A 20,685-nucleotide genomic window follows, 5' to 3' on the forward strand; every position below is an offset into this window, starting at 1 on the left:
GGGAATTTGAAGCAAAAGAAGGAAAGTTTGTCTGCTGTGGAAGAACTAAGCAGTCAAACTGAACAATACTGATCTTTAAAATGTGTAAAATAATAATTTTAAAAAATCCTCTGAAGTATTAAATTTTTAGGTGTTTTTTCTTGAAATGGAATTTCAGGGAGAGAGTATCCTTTGGCCATAAGAGGTTGGTGAGCAGTGTATCCATTTGCTTGGAGAAAAAGCTTCTTTAGAGCAAAGGTTGAAGCACAAACTCTCTCCAGACCAAGAATACCACATGTATGTGACAAGTCAGCTTCAAAACGTTGGAGGTGCTTACAAATTAATGTAGCACTAGAAGCTTTGATCCAGAAAAATACATCTTCCAAATTCAAGGGGAAGTTTAACCAAGAAGCCTTTAGCTCTAGGGGGAGGTGAAGCTTGGGTAGGAAGTTTCTGCTGGAGGAAGCTGTTAGTACCACATACACATTCTGTGTATGCATAGCTTGCATATATGTACAAATATCCATAAATGTGGGACTTCCAGATTTTGGGCAGTCTGGTAGGACTGCTTCTCTGAATGTCTGGAAATCTTGGACAAGTGGCCAAAACCCCAGGGAGACCCAAACATAGGGGGTGAAATTGCCAGACAGTATGTTTAAGATCCCTCTGGACTGATATGGAAAGAAGTAGTAGAGTGGTGTGGGCTGTGCAGGTAAGAGAAAGAGGCATCATCCCAGGAGGAGCTTTGAGGAAGGTGGGTGGCAGAAATAGAAAGTTTTTGTTGGGAAATATGGGCAGAAAGGTGAGGCAAGGCTACTGCTCAATCAGCAGAGACACAGAGAGGTGAATCTGCAGTCCAGATGAGAGCTAGCAAGCATGGAGTGTTTTACCCATGAGGGCGCTTCAGCCAGTGCTGAGAAAGCACGGACTTGGCACTCCCCAGTTAATGGAGAGTTAATAGTGAGCAGGATTCCCCACTGGGAACTGAGATGTGTCCATCTGCTTATGAACAGAAATTGTTCCAGGACTCCAGGAAAGATGTGGAACAACACAGAACATGCCTGCAAGGTCAGACTGGAGTGGTGGGTAGGATGTAGTGAGGGACAGATTGAGAAAGAAATGAATGACTGGAAGTGCTTTTTGCAGATTTTACAAGGGTACAAAAAATTTCTTGAGCATTTGTTACAGCAGAAGATGACTTGGAGATCAGATCATGGTTTGGATTTAGTGGGAATAGGAAATACAGGATTTTCCTTTGAGGAAACATTACGGCACCAGCAGTTTCGTAACTATCAACAGCAGGAAGAGTAGGAATGTCACTGACTTCACTTGCTTTCCCTTGATGTTATCCTGGGTTGAAACTACCACTGAATACACCCAGACCAGCTATCTGATAGGAATTACATCACTCTCTTCTGAAGTAAATATTTTGATCCCTGCAGATTTACACTGCTGTAGCAAACGTCAGGATGCACCATTTGTTCTTCGCCTCAGCCCTGTTCATGTGTGCCTGTGCCCTGACGTGTTGCATCTCATGCTCAGGACACACTGTCTAGCTGAAGAAGCACCTGGATTGAGTAACACTGGAGATGGTGTAGCAGAGTTTGGCTAGCATTAAAAAGAAAGATTTGAATGCAGACAAGCTGTTGGGCCAACTCTGGAGCAGGTGTAAACATGCTCTTGGTTAACTGCAGGGGAGATACATCCCTTGGCACTGCCTGCAATCAGAAACACTGCCTGACCAGCAAGACTCTTACTACTTTTACATTGCACATTGCCAAGTAAAACTTTTATTGTAGAGTTGTCCTGGCACCTACCTCCAGTCCCACCACATTTTCCCATTATTCAGAAAATTCCCCAGTAAATGGAGATATGCTAGACTGGTGCAGTTTTCATCTTTCTTGGTGTGATTTACTTGGATGTGTAAATGGGGCTACAAGCATCGTAAGGTCACCCCAGGACAATGTGCTTTGTGGTTTGCTTTATAATTTTCCCTTTGGTTCCAGCTGTCCATTAGTTTTAGGCATAATCCAAAGTCCCATAGCAAATGCTTCTGTCGAGGGCTGTCCTTTGTGCAGTTGAAGGAGATGCACTGTGCTGGATGTGGCAGTGGAAGGCGGCAGGGCAGAGGCCGGGCAGCGGCAGCACCTCAGCCTTCCTCCCTCCCCAGTGTAAAGGCACAGCTCCATCTTGTGGGCACCTGTCCCCTCTTCTTCCTCACCACAGTGCCAGCTCTGGCGACTTCAGGTGTGCCTCGACCTACCCCTTTCAGACAGCGTAGTGTTGGAGGGCCAAGGTTCAGCCCAGTGATCTACCACATGGTTTTTAAAAGCTGGATAAACACGTTTCCAGTGTTTTACAGCTGGAAACAAACCCTCTGTCAATTGGTTGGACAAATTTTGTATTATGTTAGTAGATGGTATTAAACCCACTGGGCATTGAAACAAAATGGTTCATGGAGCCAAAAGGACAAAGCATGACCTACACCATACTTATTAACAACAACTTCTTATGTAGCCTCTCTAGATCACTGTGCAGACAACCCCTGCCAAAACGGAGGGACCTGTTCTCTCACTCACAGCCACAGGATGTACCACTGTACCTGTCCTGTGGAATTCACAGGCGAGGACTGCCAGCTGAGTAAGTATCTTCTACCACGAGTGTTACAACATGAAATCTGAATAGTAAGTAGAGGTCATTAATGTTTGCTTAATGAAAAGGTAGTGCTGTTGTGATGGGAGAGACCACTGCATCATGAATGTTTGTGTAGGTGGATTTCCAAATGGTTGTGACAGACAATCCATTCCTGACAGGACAACTGAAAATAGCTTGCTGTGCAATTATAAATTCAAGTATGCTCTGAGCATGGGAAACACAAAAAGACTCCTCCCTTTCCTTTGCTGTTTTTAAGGTTTAAATATCCCTTACATGTTTGGAAATTACTAAGATCTGGTAGGCAATGCACAGAGACATGAAAAAGCTGCACAATTTCAGGTGAATCCTTATCCCTTATGTACACGCACATACAAAACTGTCCTGCTCACAGGGCTTTAGGAGAAAGCCACCTCTGTCCTGAAGTTCCTGGAGCTGCTTCTCTACTGGCTGAGTGCCTCCTATGGAGGCTGGCTAGCTTGAGAAGAACTGTCCAAAAACATGGACAACAGGAAAAAAGGGATGAGCAGGGAATGATAATAGAGATTGTGGTGCCATTTTTTGCAAGAAATAACATCTGAACACTTGTTCTGTTTGTAAAACTTCATTTCAGATAAATGTTTTGACAACAGTCTCTATGAATTCTTTGATGTGGGTGTGAGCTGGTCAAGAGTCCAACACGGAGCAGTGGAGCAGTGCTCGTGTGTGAACGGCCAGATGGAGTGTGGGCGTGTGGAACACAAAAGTAAGGCACTATTTTGTACCACAGCTGCAGGTCTGCATAGAGTGGGAGTAAAGGACAGTGAGCTTATCAAAGCCTGAGTGGTGTTGCACACCCTAATGCTGCCCTTGCAACTCATGTACCCTCCCTAAAAGACAATATTTTAGCTTTCCTTTCCAAGAGTGAGCCGCTATACTGACCCAGGAAATCCCTTCAATGTGTCCATCCTTATTTGAGGAAGCATCTATATGCATTATGATGAATTTCAGGAACACACCTCAGTGTTTTCTTTGAGAGAGATGAAACTCTGATCTGCAGCATGTAAGACTATACAACAGGTTATATAGTAGAAGCAGTAATGTAGTAATATAGAAGTGGTAAAGTTTTTCCCAAAACTATAACCTGCCTGAGAGGCACACCCTGCACAGCAACAATCACTTCATATTGCTGTTTTGCCTCTGTGTGTCTTCCCAAGTCCATCCCACTCTTGAACTACCAGCATGTAAATTTTACCTGCCTCCAAGATCCCATAAGGCCTGCATTGGCTCCAGAGTCCCATGATTTTTGCCCCATTCCTGGCAGGGTTCATGCTTACGTTATGAAGCCTCCTCCTTTTTTAAGAGGTTGTCAGAAACCCAACACCCTGGCCAGCCAGCACAGGATATGTACTTTGTGTTGTCACCCAACTGAAGAAGCCAGCACAGCACCTTTTCTTTGGAGGAGAGATGCTGGGAAGCAAACCATGTGCCTCACCTATATATGTGCTCTGATATGGCTACTCTGTTACTCAGTCTGGATAACTTTTACCCTGCCCAGATTCACAAGTAAGTCACAGTCCAAATAAGTTTCATAAAAGTCCTTTGAAGTATGTAGGTGCTTTTATTCCCACCTAAAACCTAAAGAAACTAAAGTATGGAGAGTCAGTGGCTTTCTAGGACATTGAGAGTCCATGTGAGAGTCGGGAAATTTGATAGGACTTAATACTTCCCAATCACAGATCTTAAATATTTAACTGAGCTCCCTACTAGATATCTTATTATAAATTCTAATAGAGCTCAGAGGCAAGTCTGGAACTGGCAGAACCTTCTGTAAAGAAATAAATGTTAATACCATCTCCACTAGTAATAATAATCACCACCCCCATTTTACCTATTGTTCATTGATAGTATCTTTCAATAGCTGACATTATCCAATAGCAGTGACAACAATGAAACAGACCTTAGTGGGCAGAAATCTGTCGAGTTGCCTTTTCTTTAATTTATCACAAGTGTAGGTCTGACATAAACAAAAAAGAAAAACTTCCCCCAAATGCATATGCACAGAGGAGATGCACTACAGTAAGTTAAAATGGACTGATTCTCTTGAATATTTTGTACCTTTGGTTTGATCATTGCTTGTGTTTTCTTGTAGGTTGTATTCATAATCCTTGCATGAATGGTGGAGAGTGCAAGATGGTTGCCTCCACTGGGAAAATAGTATGTGATTGCAAAGAAAATTATGCAGGGAAGTATTGCAATATTGGTAAGTATAAAAACCTACAGGCAGACAGAATTAGGAGTTTTCATCTGGGTGTAAGGCTGGTGGGTTTGTCTCTATTGTATTGTCTTTGAGGACATTTCTTGTACCAACTGAAAAGTCACATAGAACAAGGATTTAATGTATTTCTCCAGTGCAAAACATAACACACACTTCACCACTAAGACTCTGGTTCTAAAAATACTTTTTCTTGCCCTTTAATTTATAGACAATCAAACTGAAATTTTAATCCAATTATACATGCCTATAAAATAAGTGTAGGCTTCCATTTTGCAGAATTAGTCACAGAGTTGTACTCTAAAGCTACTGCCTCTCTACAGATCCATACATCCCCTTATAAAGCAGGGATTTATGTCTGACAAAATCCAGCAGCCATTCTTTGGTAGCACTAAATGACTGTGGGACAAAGAAAATGCTCACTGTTTGGATTACTGCACACTTCAAGTTAGTAGCACGTTTAGCCCAGTACAGGTTATACAAAACCCCTTCCTTTCTTTGGTGGGTCAGGGCAGAGAAATCTGCTTTTTGGTATCTATGTGTTAGTCCTGCTTTCCATTTTAGATGCTACATAGTTTTGATACAACTTTCCTCCGGAAGATTTAACATTTATCCCTGCAGGTGTTAAATCCTGCTTGCTTGCATGCTATATCTGCAAGTTATGCCAGTGGCTACTTTTTAAATAAATGCACTTTTAGGCATAAATTTTAATAGACCTTCAGCCGCACCATCCTGTGACCCCATCAATTCACTGGCTGTGGCTTTCTGAGTGCATAAATCCCATGGCTTATCAAAACTGAGGACATGACTCCCAGTAGTTCTGGTGGGCACTTTCTTAATCCGAATGGGTGGTGAGGTAAAAAAACCTGTAAATGAACACTGCAATTTGTATCTGGCATTCTTTTTGTTACTCTGATAGTTAACAAATGGTGTAGCCAATTATTCTAGCTGGGGAAAAAAAAAATCCATTTGGGAGGCCAGCAGTCCAGCTGGAATGGCAAATAGCAGGAGTGAGTGGGTAAATTGGACAGTGTATGAGCTGGTCCTGAATGTTCACTCACCAGGTACCTGATGAATCATGCAAAATGGATTTGTGATTCTTTTAAGTCCTTCATGAGGAGCGCTACTTTAGCTCAGTTATTTTGTCCTAGTTACCCTGGGGAGATTGTCCCAGGCTTTGGGGGTGCTGCTGCAGGGATCTGGGTGCGGGGCTGCACAGCACACGTGTGACCTGGAGCCCGGGGTAGGGCTGCACTCTGCTCATTTTCACATTAATCTGCTTTTCCAATTCTTGTTTTATTATCAGGTGTGACCTGGAGCCCGGGGCAGGGCTGCACTCTGCTCATTTTCACATTAAGCTGCTTTTCTAATTCCTGTTTTATTATCAGCTTCCCCTGCCTGAAGTGGAAATGGTGCACAGAGACATCCACCCAGCAGGGCCTGGATAATAAACATCAGGAAGGCAGTGTCACAGCTGTCATACCAGTTCTGACTAGCTTAGAACAAGAAATAAGCAGGTGCTCTTTGATTACTTGAAAATTATAAAGCAAACATTTGGTTTGCTAAACAAGTGGCTTTGGATGCTTACAATCCATCTGCGTTCAGCTGCCTAATACCCCTACACAGAATGGGAACCGATGGAATGTGTTTGTGTGTCAGGGCCTTGCAAAGAGTTTTAAAAAAGAAAAAAACTCTTTGTCAAGATTTAGTCATTCTAAATTAATGCAAATAAATGAGTTTTCAGGTCTATAGACCTGGTACTATCACCACAGTAGGGCAATGGCATTTTGGTGAAAGTTCTTACAGGCTTGTATTCTCTGATGACTCAGAAATGATTTTTTAATATTTGTTGGATTAATTTTTTTCTTTGACCCTTCAATTTGATGCAGTGAACAGAAATTGCTTTTTTCTTTGTTTCCTTTTTACTGTCTTATACAGTTTTCCTTGTCTAACAGGATGTACCTATGAGGTTACCCTTTAGTCAGAATAACTGGTGGCTATAATGCTGGATTCAGGGAAAGTGTTACAGTATTTCCTCTCCAAAGTACTTTTTCTGAGTTATCAGTTAAAGAAGCAACCTTAAAGACAAAGTGTGATGCAAAGACGCCTTCTTATATTTCCTTTTTTTTTTTTTTAAGCAGAAATCTATCAATGTAATAAACAGGATGTCTCCCAGACTGTTATTGAGCTGTAATGTGTTTGAGGTATCCTCTGCCCTTGAGTTACACAAAGAATAACCAGCTTTCATGTGTGTCTAAGAGAAAACCAGCAAAATTATCTTAACATTATTCTCAACAAATATTAATAAATGAGGTACCATCCCTCATCCATCAGATCACATGCCTAAATACTGCTGTGCCCCAAACATTGGTACAGTAGACTGAGGAGCAAAACCAGCAGGTTTTGAAAGCACTGAGAAACAATTCTCTTGGTTGAGGATTTAGCAGATGCTTTGACCATCATATCTGTCAGACCTTTACCTGTTTTCCATGAATTTGTCTAAACTCTTTAGTACTCCTTTATGCTTTTCCCTTTCACAGCATTCCATGTCAAGAAGTTCCAGAATATAAATAGATGTGATGAAAAGAAGTATTTTCTATTGTTAACAAAAAACCTACTGCCTGGTAATTTTATTCTTCCCCTTTGAACAGTGAGTAACAGAATAATAATAACTTTTGTGATTTTAAAGATACCTATTTATCTGCCCATTACTTTTTGGACTACAGTGTCTCTGTCAGTACTCAAAACTCATCTTTGATCTTAAAATTCTTTGCAAACAATCATTATATATATATATTTGTGTGTGCATATATGTGTATATGAATATATTTTTCTAGGTCATTATCATAAATGACCATATAGCTACTGGAAAATTATGAGATGACTTAAAAGTAACAGAGGAGATATCCATAACAAAGGAGATTGACATAGAAAAGACAGTTTTTAATATAGATTTTTATTCTTTGTGGCAATACATTATTTTCTTCTTAAATAAGATACTTTCAGTACTAAAGAAAGAACTGCCATTTAAAAAAAGTGTTCTGAGACAGTTTATATGCATAGGATTTCAGTGAAGTTTAATTTTGAAGGAAATTAGATGCATCACCAACAAATCTCTCTGCAAAGAGATGCTGTTTAAAATTGTTCAAGGACCCATGTTTAATTAAATTCAATTCATAATAATCACCCTTAAATATGCATCTATTTTCAGAAATAAGAATTTTGTGCTTAAAGAGTAGCTGCATTCTCTTTGGAAACAGCTCTGAATCCAGGCTCTAGGTGAAATTCAGAATCAACTGTCCAATCATGAGTAACGTTGGTTCTCACATTGAACACAGAAAGTTATCAAAAGGGCCCAAATCCAACCACTTTAGTGGTGGTAAACGTGGGCAAGAAGTGAAAACTGGGAAAGATGTGAGTGGAATATTTTATCTCTAGCCCAGCCTGGCATTGGGAATGGAGACTGAATTTATTTGGTAGATAATAAACTTTGTAAATATTTAGCTTCACTGGAGGCGATAAGTGCTGACAGACGGTTATAAATATGTAATTGTAAAATTATTTAACATTTTATGTTTCTTTGAATGGAGAGGGGCCATGGTGAAGATGTTGGATGAACACAAAGGGATACACAGCTAAAGACAAGGAGGAGTTATCTGGCCAGAAGACAGATAATTCACTATAATATGCATTTATTGAGAAGTTAAAGGGGGTTAAAGGGTAAAGGAAGGAGATGTAGAATTTTTTTTCAGGGGGTTAGTGCCTTTAGGTTTCTGTGGTTGAAACCCCACCATTGCATTCACACTTTTATACTTTAGTTGAATGGAATGTGAATGGAAATGAATATATATTTTGCCAGATTTCCATGTAAAAGCACTTCTTTTTCTTAACACAGCTTTGTTACTGTTGGTTGGATGTTAGTTGTTAGTAAATTTGAGGTACTTATTTGTATTTTAAATTTATTCCTGATTTATTCTTATTTATTCTTTATTTATATTCTGATATGTTTATATTCTGATATATTTATTCTGGTACTTAGTCACCAAGTCTTTTCCTGAAGCATTTGCTCACTGTGGTTGTGGGCTGCACTAGGTTTGAGCATACTGGAAGCACTGCACAGAGGATTGTGTTTTGAGTTTTCTTTGGATTAAGGCTTAGGTAGTCATAATACTTTTGATAATATTTTGATCATGACGAAATGTGAAGTTGGTGAAGGTATTTTTGAAAACTCTGCTTTGTAGCATTTGGGGTATTTACCTCATTAGGCTATGGATAATGGAATTAGAGATGCACCATATCTTTAAAGAAAGCATGAGTTGGAATGCTAATTGTGGAAGGCTTCTGGTTATGTAAGATGTGGTGTATGTCAGAAGCAGGTTGAGGATTTTCAGAAAAGGAAGATGATAGAATATCTGAATATATAATGACATTCATGAAAAAAAAAACCCTTCTTGGCCACATCTTTGGGGGTTAAACTGGAGGAGTTTGCGGTAATAGAATTAGTAAAAATGACAGCAAACCCACCTTTTTAGTGGTTCTTTTACTGAAATAGTGTTGGCAGTTTTCTACTAAAAAAGCTAATTTAGTAAAGGAAAATCAGCTCTGGAGGTTGGAAGGAAAGTTTTAAATATTTCTTTTTTGAAGAAGAAGAAGACAGAAGATAATGAATTTTAGCTTTCTGGTTTATATTTACCCTGTACTAGAATTCTTTTGGATTAGTGTTTAATTTTTTACTTTCTAGAAACACAGGGGGAAAGAGGGTGAAGTATAATAACAAGGTCACTTGGCTGACAATGATAAATGGTATTTAACTGGCCAGTCAGTCCCTCACTGAACTTGGACAAGTTGGTCTGTAAGACTTGAAAAGGATTTCTAAGTGGGGCTGAGAAGATGTTTGCTGCTTGTGTGTATGAAGCACTGGGCTTAGTTGTGAAAGCAGGTTGAAAAAGAATAAAGTCTTTATTTCTCCACAGTTGTGGAAAAATAGATGGAACAGCAGATTAAAAAAGCACCATTATGTATTAATATGGCTTGGAGAGGTGATTAGGTTATTTGCACAGGACAAATTTTAGAGGTCACCATGGAGTTTGGATGAGGGGAAGGCATGGGTTAATAATGCAAGGATAATGAAGAGAAAGCCTAAAGCAGAACTGCAGTAATAGTAATGGTGAATTGGATTTTTATCAGATTTTGAACTATTAAAAGAAAATTCTACAATGCTGGAGTTACATGGATAAAAACTATGTCCAGTAGACTGTTGCCTGCAATGATCAGTGGTAGGAGGCACTGGAAGATGAAGAAATGGGTGAGCATGGCATTGTCCAGTAAGTCCCCACCTGTGATTCATTGCACTGAGACAGTGTCACTCTAGGGGATGGTGAGCAGGAGACCAGAGACAACTGTGGCTTTGCAAAACAACCAATCCATGTCATTTATGGAGGTGGCAGATGTGAGCAATGATAGGCTCTTCTTATCTCCCAGCCTTCTTTGCAATTTTAGGACCATAAAAAAAGCTTTTGGTGAATATAGAGAAAAACAAAAATTAAGAAGGAAATACTGTTTGCATGGAGGTTATGGATTAGTAACTTATGTTTGGCACCTTGGCAAATGTGGGCTAGAGAGGAGAGCTATTGAACTGTGCTGGTAGCAGCATGGCATACAGCAAGGACTACCTCTGTAAGGATTGAGAGATAAGGCAGGTACCAAAGAAGAGGGAAAAATTTCTCCAGTCAGAGATAGGAGTAGGTTCAAGATCCACAGAATACTTCTTTAATTTTACATAGCTGTGCATTTTCCAGATACTGGTGGACACTAAGCTTTCTGTGTTTTGCTGTGTATATCTACAGTGTTGCCTTTTTAGATGACAAGTTGCAATCCTAGTATAAACTAATATGATTAATATTAGCAGCTGCTAATTTGAAGCAGCTCCTTAGTCCTTAGTCTTGTGAGAGTGCCTGACTTGGCAGCAGTGTTACTGGGTGCTGGTTAATTGAAAGTCATTAGGGTGTTTTTAATCCTATTTGTGATTTATTTGAGACATGATAGTGGTTTCAGTTCATTATCTTACAGAGGGCAATCTTCTCTTGAAGTGCAAGGGGATTGACATCTCTTAATCCATGCAATTGGCTGTAATTGTCAGGAAGGTGGTTGAAGGGAAGATGTGGAAGATGTGATGCAGCTCATCCTTGGATTACTGTATTGTTTGTTTCTCCCATATCCTGCTTTCTCCTCTCAGCCCACTCTGGAGGCTCTGGGGGCTCAAGAGACCCCACCTCTCATTACAGTCTCTCTCAGAGCAGCTGCTCCTCTGCTGACCATCATTAACTGCTACACAGTCTTTTCCTTTTCCTGTCCAGAGGGTTATTTTGGCTCATACTCTAAGCACATCACGACCTACATGTATATTCAAAAGAATGAAAACTTTCACTATGAATTAGGCACTCAGATATTCTTGAAAATCCTATGTGGCAGTCTGTGTAACTCTCAAAGTAATATAGAACTGATATTGGCTTGTTGTTGCCAGAATTTCTTCCCCTAGCTCTTGACAGCCTTTTTCCTAAATATATTGCTCCTATTAGCTTTATATACCTACCTATTGGATTGCATTTATGACTCTGTAAATCATAACTATTGTACTAGAAATGAAGATAATAAATAGAAAAATGAAATGGAAAAAGAGCCACTCCTTTCTCTTATCTAGGATATTACTTTTCTAAGCTATAAGAAAGTACTGGCAGAGTATAGATTTCTGGATTTAAATTTTTACATTAAAGAATTCAACTTACTCAGAAGGTAGCTTTGTACATTAGCTTTTATAACAGATATAAATCTCTTCAATTTTACCTCAGATGATCTAAACATTGGCAAGTATGAAGGTACAAAGACACTTTAAAGAAGAAACATATTAAAAAATAGTCTAGTTTCAGTAAATGCAGTGTGCCGTCCTTATGCCAGGACACAACTTTAAGAGTTTTTGTGCATGTAAATGATTTTTTTCCACCCACAGTCTTAAATCCATCCTTGTTTTACATGTTAATTTTCTGCTAGATTTATTGATTACAAAAAATGACAATTTTTCCACCTTTCTGCCTAGCCTTTAGCTCAGAGAGATTGGTTGTGTCATAATCAGGCTGCAGTTTCACCAGGCATTCATTCCAGTGTTAGGTGCTGTCAGTCCAGAGGTTTTAGTGCTATTCAACAAACTAGAAAGTGGCAGAATTATTTAAATCAGTTATTTATTCTATATATGTGCAATCTGCTGTTCATGACCCCAAACAGAAATATTGAAGTCTAGGTAAATAACAGTGTGATTCAATTATATTGGCATATAGATACATAGGTCCCCTTATATTTCACTTGTGGTATGAGTTCATTAATTTTTAAACTCTGAAAGCCACAGTGGGTGCTGTTATGCCTCACATTCACAGACAGGCAGGAAAATGCAAAGCAATTTGCTTCAAGACAGGAACAGTCCAGTCCTGGTGCTCCTGCTGTGCAATCCTCTGCCTCATGTCATCAGACTTCACATTCTCATAATTAAAGAGTGAAAAAAATGGCAACTGGTTTCTTCAGTGGAGTCTGCTCCTTAGATATTTACAGAGATTTTCAGTGGCGTAGGGACACACTGGAAGATAAGTCAAATCCTCCTTTGGAAGCAGTACGAGGTTCACATGGATGTCTTTCAAAGCTCTCTTCATGGCATTTGTTTCATTTAGCACAGAAACATTTGCCTTATTGCTCTCAGAACACCTGGCAGGGTATGTGTGTCTGTGTGTGCTGTTTCAGTGCATAATTTTGATGGAATGAGATGCCTGTAAGAGCAGCCTCCATGAATACCAGAGACTCCTTTCTCTTACACATTTACTGCCAGCCTGTGCAGCAGGGGAAGTGCAGCTCCCTGAAATCAAAGGCTTTCACACCTTTCATCTCTGAGGGCATCTCACAGCTACCCAGGAAGGGAGGTCAGGGAACTTCTGGCTGAATGAAGAAAAGACAAACCCTTCTGCAGGCAGCCCACGAGTTTGAACTCATGTAGAAAGGAAATTTGGCTTATACCCTTGTAAAGGATGGCTTGAAGGGCAACACATCCTGTAATGCTGAGGCCATGTAAGAAACAAATTAATGCAGAGGCATAAAAGATCATTGTTCATTGCTGGTCATCTCGAGGAAAGAGCATGAAGCTGAGTCAGGGGAGGTTTAGGTTGGATATGTCCTTTTCCTCTTCTCCCTCTCTGTTCCTGCCATCAGTTTATATAGAGTAGTACAAAAAATTAATCTAATATTGTATTTCATGAAAGCATTACACATTGGTCAGGGATAAATCAAAGCATTGCTGAATAAAAGGGTTACGTTAAACCATCCTGTCCCAGAATCATAACCACCAGTGGAAAAACATATTTTTATAAACAGAATGAAACATCTTATGTGTATGTGGAAAAAAAGTACATTCCAAGCTCAAAAACATCAGGAAAATTGATGGTGAGGTGTTTTGAGGAAAAGAAAATGTGAAAGATTCATTGTTTTCTGCAGCGAGTTTCAAAGGAAGCTCCTAAATATGTTCAGGTATGTAACTACAGGACTCGAAACAAGATCTGGAGACAAAAAGTGTTGTGAAATGCTTTCAGAAAGTTAGCAATTGGAACTGATTGGATAACTGCTATTTCAGGCTGCTGTTACTTTTAAGATCCAAAACTGTTTTATTGGAAAAGGCAGAGATTTGCTGTGACTTGCTTATAAAATACAAAATCTTAACACATGTGCAATGTTTTACATGAACTATTGAAATACCTTGGATTGAAAAAATAAAACACAACAAGAAATTATTTATAATTTTAAATTGTAATAATATTTTTTCTGAAAAGAAGCGAAGAGGGATGATAGTGGCAAAGGACTGCAGAGTAAGTTGAATCTGCATTTGCATCAAAACTTTCATAATCTGAAAGTTTTGGCCATTTCTACTCTTAGCAGTGATTGGTGGTAGTATAGGGAAGTGAATGAATAAGAAAGCATATATTACATCCTCCATGACTTTCTTCCACATAAGAAAATAAATATGTTTCAGAGTTATGAGACATTGTGGAAGCTATATGGATTTGGGATTGAACAGTTCCCAGTCAGAGCAATCCATTAAGAACTGCTGAAAGCAGACCACCTACACACTGTTTCTGACAAAGAGGGAAAAAGAGATTTTTTCAGTGCTGTAACAGTTCCAAAAAAAAAAAAAAAAGAAAAAAAAAGAAAAAAAAAAGAGAATTAGAGGCAAAATATCTATATGACTGCAATAATTGCAGGGATATTTTTTAAAACTGTTTTTCCTGAATTATGGGTGATAAAATCTATAAAGCATTGCTGATAATTCTCATGGCTTTAGTGTGTACAATGGTGCTGCTGCCAACCAGTCAGGTAAAGGTTTCTGGAGTGGAGCACAGACCAAAGGAAAGCTACTAATGAATGTTAATGTTTCACCTAGAAGCCTTTCCACAGGATAGCAAAGTAACTCAAGTTATGCCTGTTTCCAAAATATTCTTCATAAAACAAAAGAGAAACAAAGAGAGATATTACTGTTCCCCTCAACAAGTGCAAGATGTAATCTTAACTTTTCAGCTACAGAAGGAGAATGTGAGGGATGATATAGAAAGAGGCCAAATTCTTCCAGTTAAAATATGCTGGCAGCTTTAGCAATGACTGGCAGACCTGGTGAAATAGAGATATGTTGGATTTTAAGCCTGACAAGGACAAGCACAAATTGTAAACACCATCTGCAAGACATCCAAACCACTGGTATTGCAGAATATGGCCCCGGGTCTATACTGAAATACAATCCCTTGTTTCATTCTCATAAAAGTAGTCACTCTAAATTGTTTCTGAATGCAATAAATACAGTACAAGTAAACACAGCACCTAGTACTTCCCTGCATAAATGAAAAAAATTAGTATCCGGCATGATTGTAGTATTTTCATGATGCTGTTTCAGGCAAACAAAGCAGTGTAACTTGCAACTTGCTCAAAAAATAAATGGCAGGTTTGCCAAGACATGGTTACTCTTGCTAACAATACAAATGACAGACAAGTTATTTTCTGTCAGGTCCTAGATTATGGTCCTTAAAATATGAGTTTGATTTAATGTTATTAGTCATTGAATAAAGGGAATTTGATTCAGGTTGCAGGTGGGAGAAAATGTGATTTCAGCACGTCAGAAGTGTCTGCCAGGCCAAGCTAGAAAGTGCATTTAGCTAAGTGTTTGTATACTAACTAATGTTCTTCCACCAACCTTCTTGACCTTCATCTCCCAAATTTATGCCATATGCTTGCTTGTGGTTTTGAGGTCTGTCACTACACTGATGACTTGGCAGGGTAATTAACAGCAGCAGTTCAGTACTGTGGTTCATTATTTCAGTCCTGGTTATGTGCCCTGGTTCATGTATCACCTTATTCTGTCAAAATAAACAGGTCTTTGGCAATAGCTGTCTGCACTGTGTGGTGTGATGGATCATCCTCAGAGGATGTTTTTCAACAGTTGGTCAATGATGTTATATCTTTAAGTATGTCTATATGTTTAGAAGAAGATTCCATCAGTCTTGTGACATGTCAAGGACATGTCACGTTGACATGGCTGGGACAAGAAACCCTCTGAGGCTCGGTCACAATTAATCCTTTTTGTGCATTAGATGGTTTTGTGTTTCCTTTGGGATACTCTTAGCTGTGTTTTGAGGTGTAGGCTTTCTGCTCAGTGTAGCTATTTGTATACAAATGCATCCCCATATGTTTTTCAGCCATAATGCTGGTATGTGCTGTTGATAGATCTTGGCAGCTGAGTATACAGGTCATGGAATATGTATGTGTCAGACCTAGCTGAAGAAATAGCCCTTATGCAGGTGACAAAGACATGGGTTTTGAATAAGAAAATTCAACCTACAAGTTAGAATTTTGCAAAACTGATGAATCTGCAACACATAACCACTATTTGTAATATACATGAGTATAGTGTGTATATATATATGTATATGTATATATATATGGGTATGTATGAGGACATTAAAAGAAGTATTTTCAAAAATCAGGTCCTTGAAGCACTTGCAGAGCAGGATTATTTTCAGTACTATGGCTCTGTTTGAGCTGGTTGCCTTAAGCACCCTGTATGTTCAATGGAGATTCATTCAATGTGGACAGGAGTCTATGGAATCTACCTCATCTTAAAAAAGTTACCTCAAACAGGCTGGATCAGTTTGGCACTAGAAATCTCTTTTTCTCTTAATTAACTAAAAAGGGAGCCTCCAGAGATGAGCTCAGTTGTGTCTAAAATTAGACCAGAGGAATCCCAGTCATATTGCTGACTTTGCTGGAGATTGCTGACTGAAATCTTCCATACACAGTACAAATGTTAGGTCTAATTTTCTGCTATTTTGTCTCTTGATTACTTACTTGCTCCTCTGTAAAATGAGGTTAACTTACTACTAATTTTAAGCAGAGTTTTTAACTTCTTAGGTTCCTCTGAATGTTTGGTGCATTCAGGTCCAGGTGCATTCAAGAAATTAAAAAATTTCTCATTTGGTGCAAGGTGAAAGGCACTGCAGGGTTGGGCTCTGGCTCTCATTTCAAACCTCAGCTGTGAAGTGAGTGTTTAACATGCAATTTGCACTGATTCCTGACCAGTCTCTTCCTCTGCCAGTCCCGAGCCATCGGTGCTACATTGGCAATGGCACAGATTACAGAGGGACAGCCAAGACAACCATTTCTGGACACAGCTGCTTGCCTTGGAATTCAGACCTGCTTTACCAAGAGCTTCACGTTGACAGCATTGGGAAAGCAGTGCAGCTTGGCCTGGGGCCCTTCCCTTACTGCAGGTGAGGAAAGTTCTTGTTTGTCCTGCATTTGTACATCAAGAGAAGGATGTGTCATGGAAATGAGAAGGGCCAGGGATCTCAAGGCAGAGATCTCCTTGTCTCAGAAAAGCTAGACTGATTTTAGTAATCAGTCAGCCTGACAAGAGTGAATGTTCAGAAGACAAGATCTCGTAGATAGGCTCAATCAATATCTGGGTCTGCTGAGAGAAGCTCAGACACAAAATAATGTTGGAAATTCCCCTGGGTAATGAGTTTTTTCCCAAATGAGACCATAATGCAAAACTTTTGACATTGTTCATTAATGCTTATCCAAAAGGAGAAATCAATGCACTAGCTAAATTGAAATGCCTAATTTAATTTTTTATTCTTTGCTTGTGAAAGATATACCGTAAAGAAATATTTTCAAAAGAGAAAAGTTACTTGAAAATGAAAAATCAAAGCACTATATTTAAATAAGGTTGAAATGGGATATTAAATCTTTTAGATTTCTTACAAAGGAAAACTACTACCAAAGATTTCCCAGTGTTTCAATTTTGATTGTACCATATAGTGATAAACTACATTTCTGCTGAAGTTTTCTGTTAAGCTATAATGAAAAGAGCTTGTGCTGTGTAGGTTTGTGACTTCTCCTCAGTCACCTTATGTTCTTCCCCCTGTTTCTCATGGAGGTATCCATGAGCTCAGTGGATATCCACAAATAAATGTTCTTATTTAGAGAGAATATTTCTCATCCTGAGCAAATGCTAAACCTGCCAAACTGTACATGATTCTCCATAAATTACTGGTTGATGCCTTTTGTTTGTTTGCTTGATTGCTTGATTGAAGATTTTGTTTGTTTGCTTGATTGCTTATTTATGTGTGTATGTGTATGTGTTTTTAAAGGAACTTAGACTAGAAGTTCAGGAAAATCAGAATGTCCTGCACTTCCTAATTTGTTTAGTAATAAAAAGCATACATGCATGCTGAAAGCAGCCTTTCTCTAACACCAACTAACAATAAACAATTCCTACCCCACCTTTAAGCCCTCTCACCTTGATTTCCAGGGCTTGCTCCTCATTCAAAGACTTCAGTATCTGATTTATGGTGTCCCAGCACAGTGTGGCAATTTTTCTAGCATATATTTTGAGCTGTCATGAAACTTGAGCCCTTTGATTTGCATTATTTATGCCCAATATTCACTTTCAGATTTGAAATGCAGAGAACAAAATGGTGTAGGAGCTGATGTGTTCATGTTCTGTAGAACTGAGAAAAAAGCTTTTCACTTTTTTGTTAGCTTGTTACAATTTCTGGGGATATCTCTGCTGTACTATATAATCCTGCAGATATCTTCTTCTTCAAATAGTCTAATTTAGAAACATTGTTGGCGGAAGATGACTCAACCTGTGTTGCTTCTTCAGTTCTAAGAATTTGAAAGTGCTCTAATCTTTTTCTGATGAGCAGTCAGATTGAAAAAGAAAAAATAATCGAAGAACATTACAATAACAGAAAGTGCTTGTGATAAATCCAACTGAAATTAGAATTATTGCTTATCTGGAGCTCTGAACTACCTCGTCTATTCTTCTTGGTCTAATAAAGTCTCCCTATATTCTTGGAGGTGTAAACTGGGCAGATTTCTGGTTACTTAGAATGCATTGATAAAGATAGGCTGAACCACAGAGAAACCCAAATGGAATCAAACAAAAATGTATTTAACACCAAGATAATAAAGGGTGAAACAGTTTCCATTACTCCTTTTTTTCCCCAACCTTTTTGAGGAATACAATATTTTCTTGAAATAGTCTTTAATTTCCTCAGGCTCTCCAGGGAATGTGAACTTGAGATTTGCAAATTCATTTTTGCTAGCTATTCTTGTTATGGATTTTCTATGAGTCTACCTGTGTTGGAATCTCCTCGCCTAAAAAATAACCTAAAACAGGAATCTCTCCCATGGGATTTAGTTCTGAAAATAGCTGAGCTGATACCTGTGAAAGCACTTCAGTGTGGGCTGTAGTTAAATGATGTGAACATGCTCGTGCATCCAAATACTTGTAGGCAAGTTTTACAGGTGTTCAGTTATGTCTGTATTTCAGGTCCTAGCGAACCTTAGTCTTGGTTAGTTTTAAGATGAACAATTATATGGAAAATCTGCTCACCCTTGTAGGTGAGTACTTTGTCAGATGGTTCAAAATCTGAGAGCCCTGTCAGTGCTCTGCATGGTGCAAGAGGAAAAAGCAGAAAACCTTTCAGAAGCTTGGAAGAACCTGTGGTTAATGCTTGTCATTCCCTCTTCCCCTGAATTAACCAGAAATCCAGATGATGATGATAAGCCCTGGTGTTACATCATGAAGGACAACAGTTTGTCTTGGGAGTATTGTGACATTCCAACTTGTGGTATGTAAAGGCTTTCTTAAAATCCATGGTATGAATGAATGAAGATTTATTGATGCTACAACAAGGTTTTACTGTGTAATTTTGAGTGTTCTACTGTTCCCAGAAGTGTTGAATATTTTACTGTTTCCAGTAAACAACAGGCTTCTTTTGCATTTTTGGAGTTGTGATACAATCTGTGATTCTTGTCCTGAAATAGCAACAGTGTCATACTACTGCTGGTCACACTGTCATACTACTGGTTTGGTCACAACCATCCCAATATCCCCAAATTTTCTGCTAGAATATGCAAGGTGCCAGAAATGACTGACATTTTGGTAATTTTGGTAAAAATTATCATCACCCTGGGAATTACAGGCCCAAAAAAGGGAGTGGGCCTCTGTGAGCAATGAGAGGTCTACACCCTGAAGATGTGTTTAATGGTGTTTAATTCCAAAACATAAAGATTCTGGTAGTCTGAAGCCATATCCCTTTTTATCTCAGCAAGCAGGGAAAGGAGGCCACTAGTTCCAGACAAAGTAGATAGCTCTGCAAGCACCAAAAGACCATGTGGAAGAAGACATAAAAAAAGAAGTTTTGTGAGACCCAGGATTGTTGGGGGGTCTTCATCTCTGCCTGGATCTCACCCCTGGACAGCAGCTATATATATTGGAGAGAGTTTCTGTGGTGGAAGTCTGGTTCAGACCTGCTGGGTTGTGTCAGCAGCACACTGCTTTGCTAACAGGTAAGCTCACCCCTTAGTGTGACAGTGGGTCTTCACAACAAATCTGAACTGAGACAAGAAAGAAGATGAGATTATAAAAGACCAATGTGTCAAAAGGAATTTCTGGCAATTTGAATACGCCTAAAGATCTAAAAAATGGTTTGGACTACTATAATCTCATAAACCCTTATCTTATTCCTTAAGCAGTCTCAAGGAATCTAAACATCCTTACTAAATGAATAAGGCAGGGTGAAGCAGCACACAGAATGGGGCATCTCATGTGCAAGAACTTGCAGGGGAACAGAAATATTTCTCTTCTTCTTGGTTACCTTTCTGAATGTTTATGCCTGTTTTGAGATATAACAGAGATGACTATGCTCACTGCTGTGTTTTGTTCAGAAAGGCTGAGACAGCCAAGCAATGATTTATTGGAGACAATAAATTACTGTTGGTTGACACAAATGGAGTGGGCTGAGCTTCACAAAAAGCCACATGGAAGAACTAAACTGTCAAACTTCTGAAGCTCGTTTTCTTGAGAGATATTTTTTTTCTCCTGTGGGACACTGGAGAAAATATTGATTATAGGATGCTCTTTATTCTATGTACTTAATTTTCTACAAATGCTCAACACTTTCCCTGATTTCAGTTTGATCACATTAAAGGGAAAAATATTACATCATTTGATACTCATTGTTCCTTTGCATAGTAAAGAAGCCAAGAGAAACAGAAAACCTTTTGCCAGAATATAGACACAGATAGCTTGTAGAGCTAATAATACCACTGTGAATGCTGTACTGAAGCATTTGGAGCTCAAGCCACAATGCATTTGTTTTTCAAATGTTGTGAAATAGCTACTAACTTTGGCAGCTGTTCAGGACATTTCCACC

General features: G+C 39.0%; 1 protein-coding gene across 1 annotated transcript in view; it reads left to right on the forward strand.

Moving 5' to 3' along the window:
* HGFAC (HGF activator) overlaps positions 1–20,685 on the forward strand; it is a 40,485-nt gene that overhangs the window by 10,592 nt on the left and 9,208 nt on the right. Inside the window, exons 5-10 of the mRNA XM_030270640.4 lie at positions 2,497–2,619; positions 3,245–3,376; positions 4,763–4,873; positions 16,554–16,728; positions 19,013–19,098; positions 19,579–19,819. Coding sequence (XP_030126500.4) covers positions 2,497–2,619; positions 3,245–3,376; positions 4,763–4,873; positions 16,554–16,728; positions 19,013–19,098; positions 19,579–19,819 — 868 coding nt within the window. The remainder of the gene's footprint in view (positions 1–2,496; positions 2,620–3,244; positions 3,377–4,762; positions 4,874–16,553; positions 16,729–19,012; positions 19,099–19,578; positions 19,820–20,685) is intronic.

This window comes from Taeniopygia guttata, chromosome 4 (genome assembly GCF_048771995.1).
Source record: "Taeniopygia guttata chromosome 4, bTaeGut7.mat, whole genome shotgun sequence".
NCBI classification, from domain to species: Eukaryota; Metazoa; Chordata; class Aves; order Passeriformes; family Estrildidae; genus Taeniopygia; species Taeniopygia guttata.